Here is a 16,917-nt window from a genome sequence, read left to right as displayed (position 1 = left end):
CGGCGCGGCGCGGGGAAGGGGAAGGAGAAAGGGAAGGAGAAAAGGGAAAGGGGGGCGGCGGCACGCGCGTGCCGCGCCGGGAGAGGCGCCCGCCTCGCCGCGCGCTCGTTCCCCCCTTCCCACCGCGGCTCCCGCCAGCCGGCGCGACCCCGGGCCTCTCCGAGGGACCGGCGGGCGCTGCTGCCCCCAGCAGGCACCTACCGCCCCTCCCTCCCACGCTCGCTCCGGCGGCAGCAAGACTGAACAAGTCAGGCGCAGCAGACCCCAAYGGAGCTCGGGAACGGAGACCCCGCCACCAGCCCTCTTCCCGGGCACCGGCAAAGCCTAACACGCGAGGGCCTCCACCGCATCGCCGAACTTGCACTGGCGACACAAATTAGGTGCCAGGGCTGAAATGAACCCAGACCTGGGATAACACCCAGGGGGCAGAGAGCTTCCTCCTGCACGGACGAAGCGCCCCAGGCGCGGCCCTGCTTCCCTGCGGACGCACTCCAGCTTCTCCCTAGAGTCGCGGCAGGCAGAGGTCCGGAAAAGACAACGGGGAGACGGCTTCGCCGGCAAACCTCGCTGCGAAACGAGCAGCGTAGCGATGTAGCGGCCCCGAGCTGCACCCACTGGGCAACGCACGCGCCGCTGCCTTAACCAACGCCCGGGCACCCTCAGCGGGGCAGCAGCGGCGGAGCGCGTGTCCCCGCGCGGGGAAGCGGGCGGCGCCCCGGCCAGGCCGCCCGGGGCGCCGCGGGCAGCGTGCCGCCTCTGCCTGCACCAGCACCCTCGCCTAAGGAGTCGCCCCGCTGATACAAGGCGAGGTGCTCCTCTGCAAGCGGCCAGCTACGAGGCGACTAACTCGCAGGTGCCGCTGCCACCTCGTCTGGCTGTTACAAGTAGTCCTTTTTTAATAAAATAAAATAAAATAAAATAAAATAAAAGGAATCCCATGGAAATGCAAAAAGTGCTCGCAAGACCAAATAGGTGAGAAATTACGGAGTTTGCAGCTTACACATGTATATTACACCCAAGCAGACACATTTTCGGTCCCGATTCCCAGCAAGCAACTTCTTTTGTTCACCGAACAATAGCTCCCAAAAGGTGGTGGAGAGGGAAATAACTTTGTGCATGCATTTTAACTTCTCTTCTGACTAGCCTTCCCTCCTGCCACTAACACCAGCTTTCTTCTCCTTAGTCCCAGTCCTTCAAGCGCTTAAAGAGGAAAAGTTGAGGTTTACTCATGTGAATAGGCTTGTTGAGAACAAAGTGATGGGCACAGTATGAGGTAGATATGTTTTTTCAAACGTGAATAACTCACAAGCCAAGAAGGGAGTGAGGGAGCACAACAGCTCAAAGCCATGCTGCCGTTTTACATAAAATGAGCAAACTTACTAGTTTATTAGCCTGGCTAAGTGAGCTTAGGCTACTGCAGGCGCCTGGGGCCCACCTTCCACAAACTTGATGTTTTCAAACAAACAAGTTGTTTATTGGTTTCTAAGGTTTCTTTTTTTTCTTTTTTCCCCCTTCTTTCTCTCCCCTCCCCCTTTTTTTTTTTCCTTTTTTATTTTATTTTTTTTAACCAAGGTAAACTTTCACTGTTCTCTTCAGCTTGCAATTATGTTACAAAGGCAGCATTTCTGGAATATTTTTTCTAAGCTAGTATCTAATTTCTGATCAAAATGAAAACGTTTACTTGGCAAGAAAGATTAAAAGGAGATAAAGTTTATGCCTTCTTCCCGTATGTTATCAATACAGTTGGCAAATCATCAACTTGTATCCAGCACCTAGTTTTATAACCTCATATCTTATTGCTATACACACACACACACATATACACACGTATAAAATGTTTTATCATGAAAAAAATTCCTGTCTCCGCCATGCTGAAAGGTACCCTTTGCCAGTTAGATATCTAGTCTTCCAGCTTTTCTTTCTGTCCCCAGGCATCCTGTGTTCCCTAACCCAGGTCCTGGCCGTACAAGCTTACTTTGCAAGAAGCCTCATTGTACTCTCATCCTCAGGGTTAAGCCTGTGCGTCCCCATTTTGAGYACTGGGCACTGAGGCTGCAAGCTGCTTGATGCTAGAACCACGGGCCAAAGCTTGGAAATAAGTGGGAGCTTTGCCAAGCGGGAGCTGCTTGCATGCACCGCCAGAGCCTAGGAAGCTTGCACACATGGGCAGAGCAATAATGATACAGTGTTTAAGTCCTAAAGGCGGTGGCACAACAGCTCCAGACCTTGCTCCAAGCTTCTGGCTACAGGACCTGCYTATTTTTGCCTGACAGCAGGCTTACCCCTCGGCCCAGGGATGCTTTCCAAGCTCTCAGGGCAAGGTCTTGGGTGCCCAGGAAGCAGAGCCCTGTTAACTGCCTGAGCGGATGTGGGGTGGGTGACTGACACTAGGGGAAGGGCCTGACCTCTGGGTACCCTAGGCTTCCAGCAGGGCCACAGCTCATGGCAGTGCTCAGGGCCTTATTTCTCTTAGCAGGCACTGCAGAGGTTCTACAGTGGGTAGGAAAGAACAACCTTGCTCCCTGCTATTCTCCTCAAACAATTAGCTCAGCTAAGAAATAATACCAGCTGCTTATTTTGCAAGCACCATATTTTGTGAACATGCAGTTTGAAACCAGAGGCATTTGTGGCTCACTCAACAGTTCGCCTTTGAAAGGACACACACAAAAAGCCATTTTCACCACCACCACTGCTCAGAGGGTGAAAAATACTTAACTGAAACCCATTGCTCTGCATATGCACATATCTGCTGGTGCACATACATACACTCTGAGTCAAAGTCAAAGTCAAAGGGTGGTTTATGTCAGTGCTGGGTTTAGCTCTACTCTCCCAGAATAAGATAAATGTAAGTGATGAAGAACTCCTGGGGCTGGCTGAACTCATTTTGTATTCAGCACTGCCTGGCCCTTTTCTCTTCCCTTTCTCCCTCTCTTTGTATGTTCAAGCCTACTTGAGTTTCTTTTTTTCTTTTGTAGAAGTTGGTTCTTTTGAAGCAGTTAGAGGCACGCCCTGCTGCAAAGGGAACTTCACAGGAGTCGGAAACACAAGCACACCGGTCTGAAACACTTACTGTACAATAGCAGGAATGTAGGAAGCCTTGAAAATGAATCTGCTCTCTCTAAGAAAGTGTCAAAGCTTTCAGAGAAAAACAAACTGAATTTATCCCTGTATCTTTATGCAGATCCCTCCTCTCCAGTCTGGTTAAGGGCCACGGCAGCAACTCAGGGTCAGGCACATATTAGCGTTACAGAAAAATGGGTTACAAAAGCGGGACGGGGGGGGAGGGGGAGGAGGGGGAAGAGACTTGCAAAGAACCTGCTGTATCATTACAGCCAAAGGCATTTTCAAAGCACACAAAGCGCATGGGTCAGCCCTCAGCTTAATTGTACTCAGTAGTCTAATTATTCATTCAATCACACTTTAAAATCAGCAGGCTGCTCTATAGTCATCAGCACAGATTAGGAAGTATCTTATTCCTTCCCTTGCCCCACTTTCTCCACAACAGTCTCCCATTTCCTCCCTTCTTTTTGAAAAGGGAGAGGGGGAAGGTCCCCCAATTCCTCACTTGACTAATCAACCGGTCTTCAAATATATGAGCAAATAGTGACAGAGTTCTGAATATCACATACTACAGTTATGAGGCTAATCCTCACTGAATCTCAAAATTAACCAACACAGGTCTCCTGCCATAGCAGGGAAGGACGATTCCTACCAACCTGGCGAGCTATCTACAAATCTGGAATGGCAGACCCCATATATGACACACACAAAAAGAGAATACACAGCCTAATCATTTTTAGCCCCATCCACAGTATTATTGAAAAATTCATCTGCAGAAAGTGTCAATTTTTACATTATTCAGAGTAAACAAGCTTAAAACTGACCAGAGCCAAACAGCAAGTCTCTCTTACACTACTGAGTGTGTGATACTTCTACTTTTAAGTATGTTTTAAATATAAACCAGAAGTGATGACTGCAAAAGCTCTAGTACCTGTAGTACCACTACCAATGCTAACATTTGTGAGGTTACCTGCCCTTTTCCAATTCTTATTTGCTAAAGAATAATTAGGATCATATTGCCACTGAAGCAGACATGCCTTCAATTTTGCAAAGTAATCTTCCTGAGTAGGTTATTATAATTACAAGGAAATATCATTCATTTTTGAGTATTTCAGGTTCTATAAGAATCATTACTGTTTCTTGCTCACGTTTACCCCCACAAAGATCTGGTTGAAGACCATTCTGGGCCTAATCCTGCAAAGACTTTCTGTTGTGTACAGTGAATCCTACTGCAAGTACTCCCACTGTCTCCAAGAGAAATGCAAAGAATCGCTATAACAATACTTGCCTACCTCCTGGGGTCATTGTAAAGCATAATGAATTCACTTTGTAATATATTTGGGAAACTTACCTATAAAATGTATAAATACATACATTAATGGTTATAACTGTTACTGAGAATTTAGTTTATGCTAATATTTTAAAAATAAAAAAGCTTTATATTCAGGGAAGTATAGCTATATCCTCTATACACAGTAATAGTCTTCCTTCGTTCACTTTGATTTAAATAATATCTTGTTTTGAAGCTCAATTTAGCAAAGAATTTCCTCTAAAATCGCTAAACTATTACAATCCCACCAAAGTCATGGAGAGTCAAGGCACTTACCAGCTGTGGACTCATCTGAAAAACAACAGACCTCTAAGAGAACAAAAAATTAAAAATAACATCAAGAACCATCACATAGAGGTTTTTAGGGCAGTTGTCATGAACTGCCATCTCCCCTGGATGATCAGGGTACCTGGTTTGCAAGGAAGGAGGCAGTCTCCTCCTAAGCTCAGAAAGTCTTCCTCCAGAGAGTCTGCGTTTGCTTGGTTAGTGCCTCTACTAAGAGACCCTACAATAGCTTGAGAAAGTTGCACAGCTTTTGGACCAGGATCTGCATTGCTGAGTACATCCCTGAACCAAGCTCTTAGAGGAAGAAGAGTTAATGCTTTCAAGAAAAAGTAAAATTAAACTAAATTAATCAATTAAAAGCTTTTCCTTGCATTCAGAAAAATTCTTTAACACAACTCAGACATTAGTATCAGATCCAAACTCGTTTCACAGATTTTATCCCTTCCCCATCCTTGATTTCCTCAGCCTTAGTGATGTTATTCCCCACTGTTTGTTTGCCCTTTGGAGCAGGAACAATTTTGCTGGGCCTGTGTGTGGCCTTACATATGCTATCCATGAGTGCATTTTTTTTAGTCAGTCTCAAAGTAAGTCACAACAAAACATTAATATTGTAACTGCTTAAGACGCTGCATTTATATTGTCAAAGCATTTTAAAAACAAATGTTATCAAGCATTTTTTTATTATGCCATTATTAAATAAGTTTTACTGATATAAATCACTTCTTCATCAAGAAATTACCAGAGCCATCACCACTGACAGTGCATTTTACAGCGTAGGAGAAATTCTTCTCTATGGTTTAAGACAGAAGTATTAACATTCAATCATCCATTCACAGAGACAATATATTTCCTTCAGATCACATTTGGTCAACTCCTATTGCTCTCAACGGATCTCGCATAAGAGTGCAGGGAGTGTAAATACTTCAGGCACATAGAAATGCTGGCATTATTCTTTCATGATAGGTACAGTGTTCCCTGTGTCACTGTAGCTTTAACCACTGCACAAAGAACAGTTACAAAAAGAAGATCTGCTCTGGGAAACGTTTAGAATCACAGTCTCGAACTGTAGACTAAAATTTAGATTGCCGACTCCCCAGGGCACAGTAGAAGGTTATTTCAGTAGACAAATGAGGAAACAAAACAAAACAAAACAAAACAGTTGATATACAAGCAAGAGGAAAAGAAAAGGAAGAATCCAACATCTTAAACACTCTGCAACTGCTCTCAGCAACAGTTTTACTAAAGCATGTGGAATGTGGAGGCTTTGCCCAGCTTTCACTGGACCTAAATCTGGGGCTCCCACATTCCATCAGTTCCATCGCCCACAAAGCTCCTGGCAGCCAGGCACTCATGTAAACGCACCTGCCACAAAAGCGAGGAGTGCCAACCTGGAATTCGAACCTTTGGAGGCCTCCTAGAGGAGAAGGAAAGGCCTCTACAGGCCTCCTAAAAGGCAGAGTCACAACAGGCAATTYGGCATCACATATGCTGCCCCACATCAAGACCCCTGAAAAGAGACTATTCCCCCCATAAAACAAGGAGAGGAAACTAACATTCCTCCGATTTGGCACTCCAGTTCCTTGAGGTTTGCTTCACAGCTGGCGCAGTTCTCTTACTTTAGCCAAGACAAACTTACCTCACCACCCACAAGAAATCCTTTGACAAACCTAAGTTTTTATCCCTAACAGCATCAAAGAGCACAGACAGATTCTAGAAACAATTGATTTCCAAAACAACACATCTCCAGCATAACTTTAAGAAACCGTCTCTTTGAAAGGCTGTGAAAACCAACCCATTTGAATATATCATCACTGGTCTTGAATTATGATGTCTAAACGTTCAAGATTTTTAATATATTTTTAAAATAAATCCATATTTTAAAAGTAAAAACCAAGTAAATCATGCTTTCTCTTTTTTCTACTAGAGATTAAAACATGCATTCATCACCATCATGTAAAGATTTTAAAATACTCTTAAACAAATCCCTTTTGTGACAAAATTTAAGCATGTCAAGATGGTTAAGCTTTAGGAACAGCTCAAAATGCAACGAAGACGACGACACTCACCAGTCTACCAGAGAGCTTCAGCAAAGACAGAGTGAGTTGTTTGCAATACCCACAGCAGACGATGTCCTCAGCATTTTTGTTCAGTGATGACCAACTGGAGTCCTCTGAGCTCTTGGGAATGGTGGAATTAGTTCTCCTGGGGCAGTAAGTTTTTGAAAGCCTCTTTGTAGCAAGACCGATATCTGTAGCATGCCCCATGTAGCTCTGTTTGCTCTGGAGCAGGAGGAAGCCTTGCTATGCAGTTCACAAGTGCTGTTGCTCTTCAGGCAACTGGGAAGTTTGGAACTTTGTAGAAGTTTCAGGAATTGCCACAGAGTGAGTCTTAGCTCATCTTTCATCTGCAGTGTGTGTGAGCAAATTCAACACAGATGGCCAAGATGATGCACATTTCCTTGCCTGTCGAGGCCAGATGCTCAAGGGCTTTCATTAGTTAGTTACCCCTGGTTTTCACTAGGCTAGGCATAGAGATCTCACTGTCCACATAATGTCACATGCATCAGTCACACAAGCATCCAGTGTGAGGACCTGAGCAACTTAGTTTTAGAGGGAGACAAGGAAGGAATAACACAACCCCACCGTGTCTTACTTGAAAGCAAAAAAAAAAAAAAAAAAAAAATCTCCTGCTTCAGCATGGCTTTTGTGTCTGACTGAATACAAATACTTTCTGCTACTGGCCTATGTGCAGATCCATTAGGTGTGCAGATGAGGAGACAAAGTACTGACAGGAAGGCAGAATATGAACAACATGCAGCAAGAAGTGCTTTGCTAAATAAAAACCCTCATGTCACCACAGGTGCCCTGACACTGTGCCACAACTCCTGCTAGGATGGGCCCAGGCATGCAAGCAGCCATTTCCTTCCTATTCCCTTCTAGGAGGACGGGCTCTGCAGCTGACTTGGGCCACGTGTAACTGGTCAAGTAGTTATATCTGACACCGTCGAGTAAGGTTTGCTGTGTCACTTGTGGGTGACCATGCCAAAGCCCTCCCCAGGAGGTGGTAATTTCACAGATGCAGGGCGTTTCGCTCCTGAAAGGCCACTGAAGGGCATTGAAGGGTGGTCGCTGGTCACTGACCACCTGGGCCAGGCCTAGCCAGGCTGCCCAGGGCCGCCTGCCACAAGCTCTGGCCCTGCGCAGGCATGCTCCCCGAAGCCCCTCGGGTGGGTTTTGCATCCCAGGGTTGTCCCTCTGCGAACAACAGGTTGAATATTGTAGGTGTGGGTTATTAAAGTGTCCCCGGCACAATGGCAGTCTGTGTCCCATTCGCCACGCTTGGGCTCCTCTTTGGAAAGTGCACACAAGAGGTGACACGACGCTGGCCCCCAGCATTATCCCGTCTGCATAGCAGCGCGGCCCGCCCCGTCTCCCGGGAAATGGGGCTCCGCAGCCGCCGCCCGGCCGCGCCGGCACCACCGCGCCCGCGCACGGCTCCGCGATCCCCGCCGCGGCCGCCCGGCGCGAGGAGCCAATGACTGCCCCGCGTGAGGGGACCAACGGCCGCCGCGCGCGAGAGCGCCAACGGCCGCCAGGCGTGAAGGGGGGGGCCAACGGCCGGCGCGCGCCAACGGCCGCCGCTGAAGGGAGGCCGGCGCGCGGCACGCGGCACGCCGCCATTTCGGGGAGCGGACGCTGAACAGCGGGAGGACCCGCTTCGCCCGGGCGGGGCTGATGCAGAGCGTGTTTGGGGATGGGACTCGGGGTGCTAAAAGCCGCCGGGGGCCGAAGCACGCGCGGGCTGGAGGCCGCGGCAGCAGCCAGGGCGCCTGGCAGCAGCCAGGGCGCCGGGGCCGCTCCGCGCCCGCGCAGCCCGCGCCCGCCCCTGGCACTGCCGCCGCTTCCGGCGGTGCCACAGCGCCACCAGCTGGACCGCGGCGGGCACCGCAGGCCGCTCCCCGCCCGCCTCAGCTCGGTGGCGGCCGGGAGYTTGGCCCCGCTTTTCCACAGGAGAGGTCAACCACGACCGCAAGATTACTCACGGATCGGGGGCAGATTAGCCCAGCTTCTTAACAGCGGCTTTGCTATTGCAGCCATACTCTCCCTCCTCCGCCCTGCTCAGCTGAGGGTAAACACTTGTTAGATGGTGGTTTAGCCTCTTTCCCTAGAGGGATAACAGCAACTCCCATGACATTTGGGAAGCATTATGTCTCCCACCTTTTGCAGGAAATCAAGCTTTTACACTTAGGAGACTTTGGAGAAAGCCCAGGCTGTAAGGTTACTCAGGTGTGCCTCACTCCRTGACAGGAGAGGAGAGGTTGGGACCAGCTTGTCTGCTGGTCATAATTGCTGTTAGACACATCTATCGCCCACGTGTACACACCTCATCTCATTGCTTTCCTTACTTTAAATCCATCCCTTATTTTGTTCAGAAGGGGGAAGGGAGAAAACACCTCACACCAAGATTTGCTCCCACATGATAGGCAAAACTTTTAGCTACAACACAGGACCCCCCCACAACTTTTTAATCTTCAACTATTTTTTCCTACAAAACACCTTAATTACCACCCAGCCATGGCTTGAAAGGCCGCTCACRTGCGTTCACCCTGCTTGACACAGGTTGCCAGCCTGTTAGTGTCACTGCAGCCAGTTTCGTGCCATTCCTCCTGAGTAACACTCGGGATGGAGCTGGGAGCCTGCCGCAGGCATCCAGCCTTGGCCAAGGCCCCCGCTCCATGGCTAATGAGGCTCACCTGGGCAAGGACGTGAACAGCAATATGAGGGAGCCTGGCTAGGAGAAGGCAGGAGAAAATAACAGTGGTTATACTTCATGCAGATGAGGTGTACGGAATAGCCTGACTTGAATTTACTACTTGGACACAAATAAAATAGGAGTCCCATCCGGTTATTCTTAACACAAACATTGAACTCAGCAATGTCACTTTTTTGTAGGAGAATTTATCAGGTTAAAACCAAAAAACTGTCTGCCAGGAAAAATCCAGCTCCTGTTGAATCTGTGAGTGAGGCATGGTCTGTGTAATGGATCTGCTGGACTTCCAGTGCTTCAGAGCCGAAGCGGGAAGCTCTTTTTCTTACAGAGGCATCTGTCAGGTGCGGCAGGACATGGCCAGGCTGAGCGTCTCCCTCTTACTGCTGGATGTTGCAYAAAGGAACCTGTCTCTTGGGTGTTGGGGCTTCTAATGCCAGCAGCAAACTGCACAGTGGGTTTCATCTTGTCCCCCTTTTTTTGGTTCTGCTTTTGCAAATGACAACCTGAATTCTAGAAAGCTCTTTGCTACAGATCATTATGTGTCCCTTCTTTTTCTTCCCCTCAGCTTTTTCTAGTGGAATGATTCTGGAAGATGAAGTATGCGTGCAATGAACAAAGATACATATGCAAAAGCATATCACTTCTTACTCTTTTCTTACATAGCTTCAAGCTATTATTAAGTGAAAGTTCATTGCTATACTACAGGTTAACTAACTTCAGCAAATGACTATTATTTATCACTCATCACAGATGATATAGCAACCAACCAACCATTAGTTTTAAGAGGGAAAACTGCTTGCCACATACAAGCAGAAATATATATGGAAATCAGTTTCCATTTCTAAAACAACTCTRAAAGATATAAAACAGGCCTAATTAATATAGATATGAACAGGACTACATTTGTCAGATGATACAGCAAGCCTTTCAAGTTCAAGCTATCATGAATAAATATAGCTGTTTCAAATGCCAGCTTTCCAAGTAGATGATTCTACTTCTACCTAKCTTTCTTTTATCTTATAGCAGGAAAGACAAAAAGTTCCCTGTGTCCCGTGTCAGCTATAACTATAAAAAAGTCATACACACTGGAGCAGACCACAGTTCCATCTCCCTTCCTTCACTACTGGTTTTGTTGGTCAAGCATAAGAAGTACCTCTGCTTTGTCCTTTTCTGCCAATGCCCTTTCAYGTTCAACAACATTTTGCAACTCCCTAGAGAGTAATTCTTAGCCATTGTGGTAGTACACAGAATGACTGTATGTGTTGTTCTCTCTATCTATCTGCTTGCCACGAAAAGGGAAAAAAGTTCACATATTGTTTTAGCTATGTACGATGACATGCAGTGCATCTTCTGGCAGGGTTGCACACCCTGCGGGAGACTATTATTCTTATAAAATATATATGTATGTCAGTGGTTTGACTGACTTTTTTATTTTATATTGCAAATAATAGTCTAGCAGGATATTTTTTTGTCATATAAAAAGAAGTGTTTTAGGAAATGCTGTTTGCTCTTTGGGGAGGAGAAGGAGGGGGAATGAGAAGAAAGCACTGTCTGTAATCTCCTAAACCTGCAGAGGCATAAAACCTACCCAAGCAACATCAGAAATTATTCAGAAAGGCCTATAGAAGTTACAGTAAGACAAACCAGTCCACCATTGCTTAAGCTCTAGTTTGTAAAGCAACAGGTTTATCATCTGTTTTACACTACAGCAATTATTTTCTCATGCYGTAAAGGCTGTTCCTTGAAAATGTGTCAAATAGTAGGAACAGCAAGTAACCACATATTACTATTTTTGTTCACAGCATTTGCTTTCTTTCTCCCGTTCCTCCATGTGTAAGCAAAAGAATTAATTAGTAACAACACGGGTCAATTGTGATTATGCTTCCTGTGGGCCGCGGTGAATATTCATGTACAGCGGATAGTCACAGCCAAACATGACCTGCCTACAGTGTGAGTGAAGAAGCATATCCTAGGCTGGGGGACGGATCTAAGCAGACTGTCTGTGGCAGTGTTACCCTGCACTTGCAGAGCTGCCCACGACTTTTTTTTTTTTTTTTTTTTTTTTTTTGGGGGGGGGCAGCATGACTGGGGCATAAGGTAGACTTGCAGAGGGAGTTTTAAATATTACACAGCCTGGGTCTTGAGGGGTTTTTGTTTCCAACTGTGCTTTTTTGTTTCCAGCAGTCATGTAACATTTACACCTTTCACACCATGCTCCCAGGCTCTATTTATCTGACTGGCTGCATTTATCTGGTGATGTCCCCACATACAGGCAGGTGTGGACACGCCACCCTGTGTCAGAGGGCTGCTGCCACAGCCGGGAGCATGGCAGGGAGGGGAAAGGCAGGCGAAGCTGGGCTGTCCTGGTGGGCAGCTGGGTGGAGTCCCTCAAATTGGAGGGGAGGATTGCATCTTTGCCCTGAAATAACCACTCATTTCCAGAAASAGCCTCTCCTTTCTCCAKTGACTGCCCTGACTCCAGAGCTGGGTCGATCTCMTGCTGGCTGATCAGCTGGATTTAACAGCACTATGAAGGAAGAATTTTTTTTTTCTTTTTTCCCCTACCTCCTGGCAATCCACAGCAATTTCTTAGCCCAGGTTGGTGCATCACCACTCTGCAATAGGAAATGTGAACCAATCTTTTTTTTTTTTTTTTTTTTTTTTGGGGGGGGGTAGGGGCAGAGAGAGAAATCCTGTGTTAAAAGAAAGGTTTTTTTACCTTACTAGTGTTTGTAGGAATAGTTAGCTACAGTAGCAACCGAGCCTGTAGGGTGGTCCTGTCTTTGTGTGTGTGTGTGGGGGGATATTTGGGCTGAAGGGATGGGGGCGGGATCCTGTGCATCCTGGGCTGCAGGTTTTCACACCTGTCACTGGAAAGGCAGTTCTCAGCCCCAGGCACTGAGCTGCTGCCATTTGTACCAAGGCCTGCATAGGCTTAACACTGAACTGACCGTATTCACGTGTGCCTTGGTTTGGGCAGTGTAACTGTCGCCTCCTGGGGATGCTCAGTGTTGAGAGCAGCTTCACACATTAGGCAGGTTATTTTCTACCCTGACCCTTGCACGCTCCAGCTGCTGGTGGGCTTATGCACCACTTCTGCTGGGCGCGAAGGGGGACGTGCATGCCCTACATAGCCTGCCCCACAGCACTGCTCAGGAGCTCCAGGTGCTTAGGTGARAGTCTCTTCTGCTGAGGGCTCCTCRCCTGAGTAGTTATAGCTGCCACAGAGGCTTTTTCCTCTGTCTAGCTTCCTGCCGTGGGCTGGGCTGTCATCAGTGTAAAAACAGTCATCTGCCAACCGCAGCRAAGGGGGCAAATCCTCAGACCTAATTCAGAGCGAGCTCAGAAGGGAGCAGGGAGAAATCAGTGTCACTGATACAGCTACTTGCCTCTGCCCCCCAGCATGGGGACTGACTTCTTGGAGGTGTCGCAGCTCCTTCTCTTCTCCCCTCATCCTGACTGTAGTAACTACYTTGGTGCTGATCAGGAAAGGGGCTACAGACCAGCTTTGAAATGCCCCCAAATCCCTCTGTGGGAGTTGGTGTCAGCATAGGCAGGTCCTTTGTGAGTGCTCAGCCTGGCATGTCAATGGTCTACCTGGACTGGGGGGAAACTTCAGTGTTTTTATTTTATTTTATTTTATTTTATTTTATTTTATTTTATTTTATTTTATTTTATTTTATTTTATTATTTTAAGAGGCCAAAACTGGTATGAGATGACTGCTGGACAGAAGGAATAGCAGTGATACAGTGTATCTGACTGTCCTGCAAACAGGACAGCCAATTCCTCTTCCCACTGCCAAGCCACCTGGGTGGTGCACAGCTCCCCTTGACTCACACTTTCCTCCCTCCCTCCCTCCCTCTCCCTCTCTCCTCACAGTGCCCTCAGCTAAAAGTCCTTCCCCGAGCGTTCACGGAGAAAAGATTTATTTTTCCTGTTAGGGCACTGAACTGGTTCTGAGAAGCTGAATTCTTGCTTCTGCCTCACATTTCCTGTGTGACCTGGAGCACAGTAGTTAATGACTTTCCGATTTAGGTTTCCAGCTGTAGCATTTCCCTTCCTTCTGAGGAATGCTGTAGAAATAAATTTTGTAGTACATGCAAAGCATCACACCACCACGACAAATGGTAGGATGGGGGGAGAGTTTGTAAGTCTTGATGCATAATACATTCATTTTTATAACTCTACCTCCTGAAAGGTAATTTCTCATGAAATTCATGGTGCTTATAATTTTAGAGCATCGGTGCTGTTTTTCAGTTGGGAAGTCATTAGGCCACAAATCAGTCTGCTTGCACGGAGTCTCCTTTGGATGCTTCAGTTTCTGACCTCTGATAATGAWTCATACCACATATGAGACATGGTGAGCCAACAGCTTATGATGAGTTGGTGGTTGCTCACTGGTCTTGTCATGTGTGAATATGCATATTTGCAAAAAAAACCTGGTGTGTGGCTCATTCTTAGGAGCAAATACTTGTTTTTGATGTTTACTCCAAACAGCTGTACGTTGGAAGAGGCAACACGAATGTCTGGACTAGGAGAGCAATGGATAAGACAGGGGTACGACTAGCTAGTGGTAYGATTCCATCTCCTATTTGAAGAGCCAGTTTTCTCGTTAACTACAGCCAATAGTGTGCACAAGGAAAGCTGTTTTACTTTTCTCGTAATCACCTTTGTACAGATTTAAGAAATTAAGCCTATCCAGGGTATTAACTTATTTATTGCCCCAACTACAGTGAGCGTTCCAGCACAGAAAGGGGGATTTACAGTCTCATYGCTCTGTAGCATCCTACATAAGTAAGGGTAGAAGAAAGCGAAAATAGTTCCAAAAGATTGGATATATTTATGGAAATTATCCTCACACTTTTTTTTTTTTTGGCTCTGATCGTACTGTGGCTGGATCAGTGACAGCCATAATCATTCACTTGACTAGCGCAGCGGGGCTATTTTTTATCTCCAGGYACTTCACTGCTGGTCAATAGAACCATTTTAATAAGTGATTCTCTGAAACCAGATAAATATGTTGTTTTCCTCCACTGCTCACATTTTTTTGTCCATAACTGGCTGTATGACTGGAATCACGGTGCAAACAATTCATGTTTATATAAAGCTGTCACGTATTTTCAGYGGACTACTGCAGCAGAACCACTTGCCAGTCTTTAAATAAAAAAGACAACGAAGCAAGGTACGGTGTTAAAGAAAGGAACGTCACTTAGTGTTCTCCTTAATGTAGCCTCTTACGATGAGTAAATTGGCAGGATCTCTAAATGACTCAGCTCTAGGTAGGTGTGATTATGAGCGTAAGTGCCAGGGACAACATCCACKTTAAATGTCAGGTGAATGATCTAATCATGCCAGAAGTACAGCACATTCCAAGAGGTCACGATTACTTTACAGATCAGGAATACCCCTAAACCAGGACCCTGATCACTTCTGTGTTTGTGCAACTTGTGTAACCCCTAGTAGGTAATAGTGTAGCATGCACGAGCGCTTGCAAGGTCAAGGTCTCAGTTTGCCATAGCTTTACCTCAAAGAAATTAAGTAGAGCTTGTCTCTTGGCTGCTTTTAGAGAAATAATAAAAGAAGACAGATTATAAAAGCCTGTAGTATCCTATTGCTAGGCATTCTGCACCCACTGATATGAGTGTCTCCTGGCATTAGTGCATATGCACTTTTATATTTTGTCCTCAAGTCACTTTCAAAAGTTTAATTTCCCTTAGATTTTTTATTTATTTGGATTCAGATTTTTTTTTAATGTAGCAATGAATCGAAGACTCCTTCYAATGTACTTTTGGAACTATAAACAGAAATTCAAACAGCCTCTCTCCCCAAACGCCTGCAGAGCTTAATAGAAGATTTTAAGAGTTCAGAAATATCGTTCAGTTAATGAAGTATACTGAATATAAAAATCCAGCAGACAAACTTGGGATGCCCAGAGTTACATCATCATGATTGATGTTACTGCAGTACCTATTGCCAGACTTGCTAGAGATTAGGCTGTAACTTTAGCATATTAATGAAAATATAAAACTTGAGTGTAGAAGTATTGAGAAGGCCATAATGAAATACAGGCTAAATCATCTCATACTTAAACTTTTGCAAAGTCTAAAGGCAGTGTACATCTAGTATCRGAGTAAATGATATCTTCCATGTCAGTAAAGATTGCAGAACATGATTCTATAAAAATAACTATCATATTCCAGGAAAATTCCTAGATTACACTAAAACAGATGGAGGTCAACAACAGTGTTTTTGAAAATCATGTCCCTTAAATGTCAGTGCCAATAAATGCTACATTCTCCAAAATCCTGCCCATATACCGTTTCTGAAATCAAAGCCTGACACTACTATCCACGGTAAATCTCATTGATTCCCATGGAGATTCTACACAGGAAATAATGAGAAGAGTAAACGGCTGTATGTACAGTGACGTAACTTGGTTCTCGCTCTATGGTTTTTTTTGAGACTGATGTGTGTGTTTTGCTTTGTTTTTTTTTTCTCCGGTCCGTGAATTTCCCTGGCCAAAATAATATGCAGCCTAGGAGCGTTACAGGGGCAGGAGCAATTGCTGGAGGGGTTCCAGCATCTCGAGGTTCTCCCAGGAGGGATCGTGCTTGCTGGGACTGCTGAAGGGGACGTCGCAGGATGCTTCAGGAGGTGCTTCCTGGCGGGGGCACCAGAAATCATGGTGTGCGTTTGTCCAGCAGGACAGCTCTGCGCCTGCCTGGCGCCTACGGGTATCGATACCTACCAGTGTGGCACACATGGTCCCACCTGGACACTGACCGCAGACCAAGAACCCCACAGCACTCAGCATTTAAACAGGAGGAAACACAAGTTTAGAAAACAATTTTATTAGACAAATTATTTAGACAAATTATACACAGAAAGCTCTGCCACTTGTAACTGAGGCCTCCAAAAAGTGTTTTGTGTATCTGTATAATAGGCAACACATCAAAATAGGCCTATTTTAAATATTGTACATGATTAACAGTTTGTTTATAGCTAAAATCACTGCAACATCCGGTACGTCCCTACATAGCTTGTTGGAAAGAAATTTTCTTTTTTTTTTTTTTTTTTTTTTGTTTTGTTTTGTTTTACTCGGAGGTGTGGATGAGTTCATGAATGTTACAAGGGGAAGCAAGTCGTGCATGCTTTTAGACACTTGCTTCCCTGAAAACAAAATGGCCTTTTGCACGATAAGAATTTGTTCTGCCTTACACAGTAGACAATATTTGAAGATTTAGTACAAAAAACAGTGACAGTACAAGATGCTCCCCCAGAACAGAATTAGCATCAAAATAGAATAGATCTGAAGAATATACCTTTTAATTTATCCTAAAGCAAATCACATAGGCTGATCCTATTAATCCTAGCCAAAGAATGAGTTAGGTTAAAATAAGTGTGTGGTTGCATTAAAAAACAAAATGAAACCAAAGAACTCACAGGATAAACTGCTTGCTTTCTACTTAAC

The 16,917-nt window shown here is 45.6% G+C and overlaps 1 protein-coding gene across 1 annotated transcript in view; it reads right to left on the bottom strand.

Moving 5' to 3' along the window:
- The window catches only part of ATOH1 (atonal bHLH transcription factor 1), a 1,513-nt gene extending 1,163 nt beyond the window's left edge, over positions 1 to 350 (bottom strand). Inside the window, exon 1 of the mRNA XM_085299929.1 lies at positions 264 to 350. Within this exon, the coding sequence (XP_085156055.1) occupies positions 264 to 350 (87 nt within the window). The remainder of the gene's footprint in view (positions 1 to 263) is intronic.
- Between the last annotated feature and the right edge of the window lie 16,567 nt (positions 351 to 16,917).

This window comes from Rhea americana, unplaced genomic scaffold (assembly GCF_003343005.1).
Source record: "Rhea americana isolate MKP2758 unplaced genomic scaffold, rheAme1 scaffold_157, whole genome shotgun sequence".
NCBI classification, from domain to species: domain Eukaryota; kingdom Metazoa; phylum Chordata; class Aves; order Rheiformes; family Rheidae; genus Rhea; species Rhea americana.
Note: the sequence above shows the minus strand (reverse complement) of the source record. Positions and strands in the feature narration are given on the sequence as shown.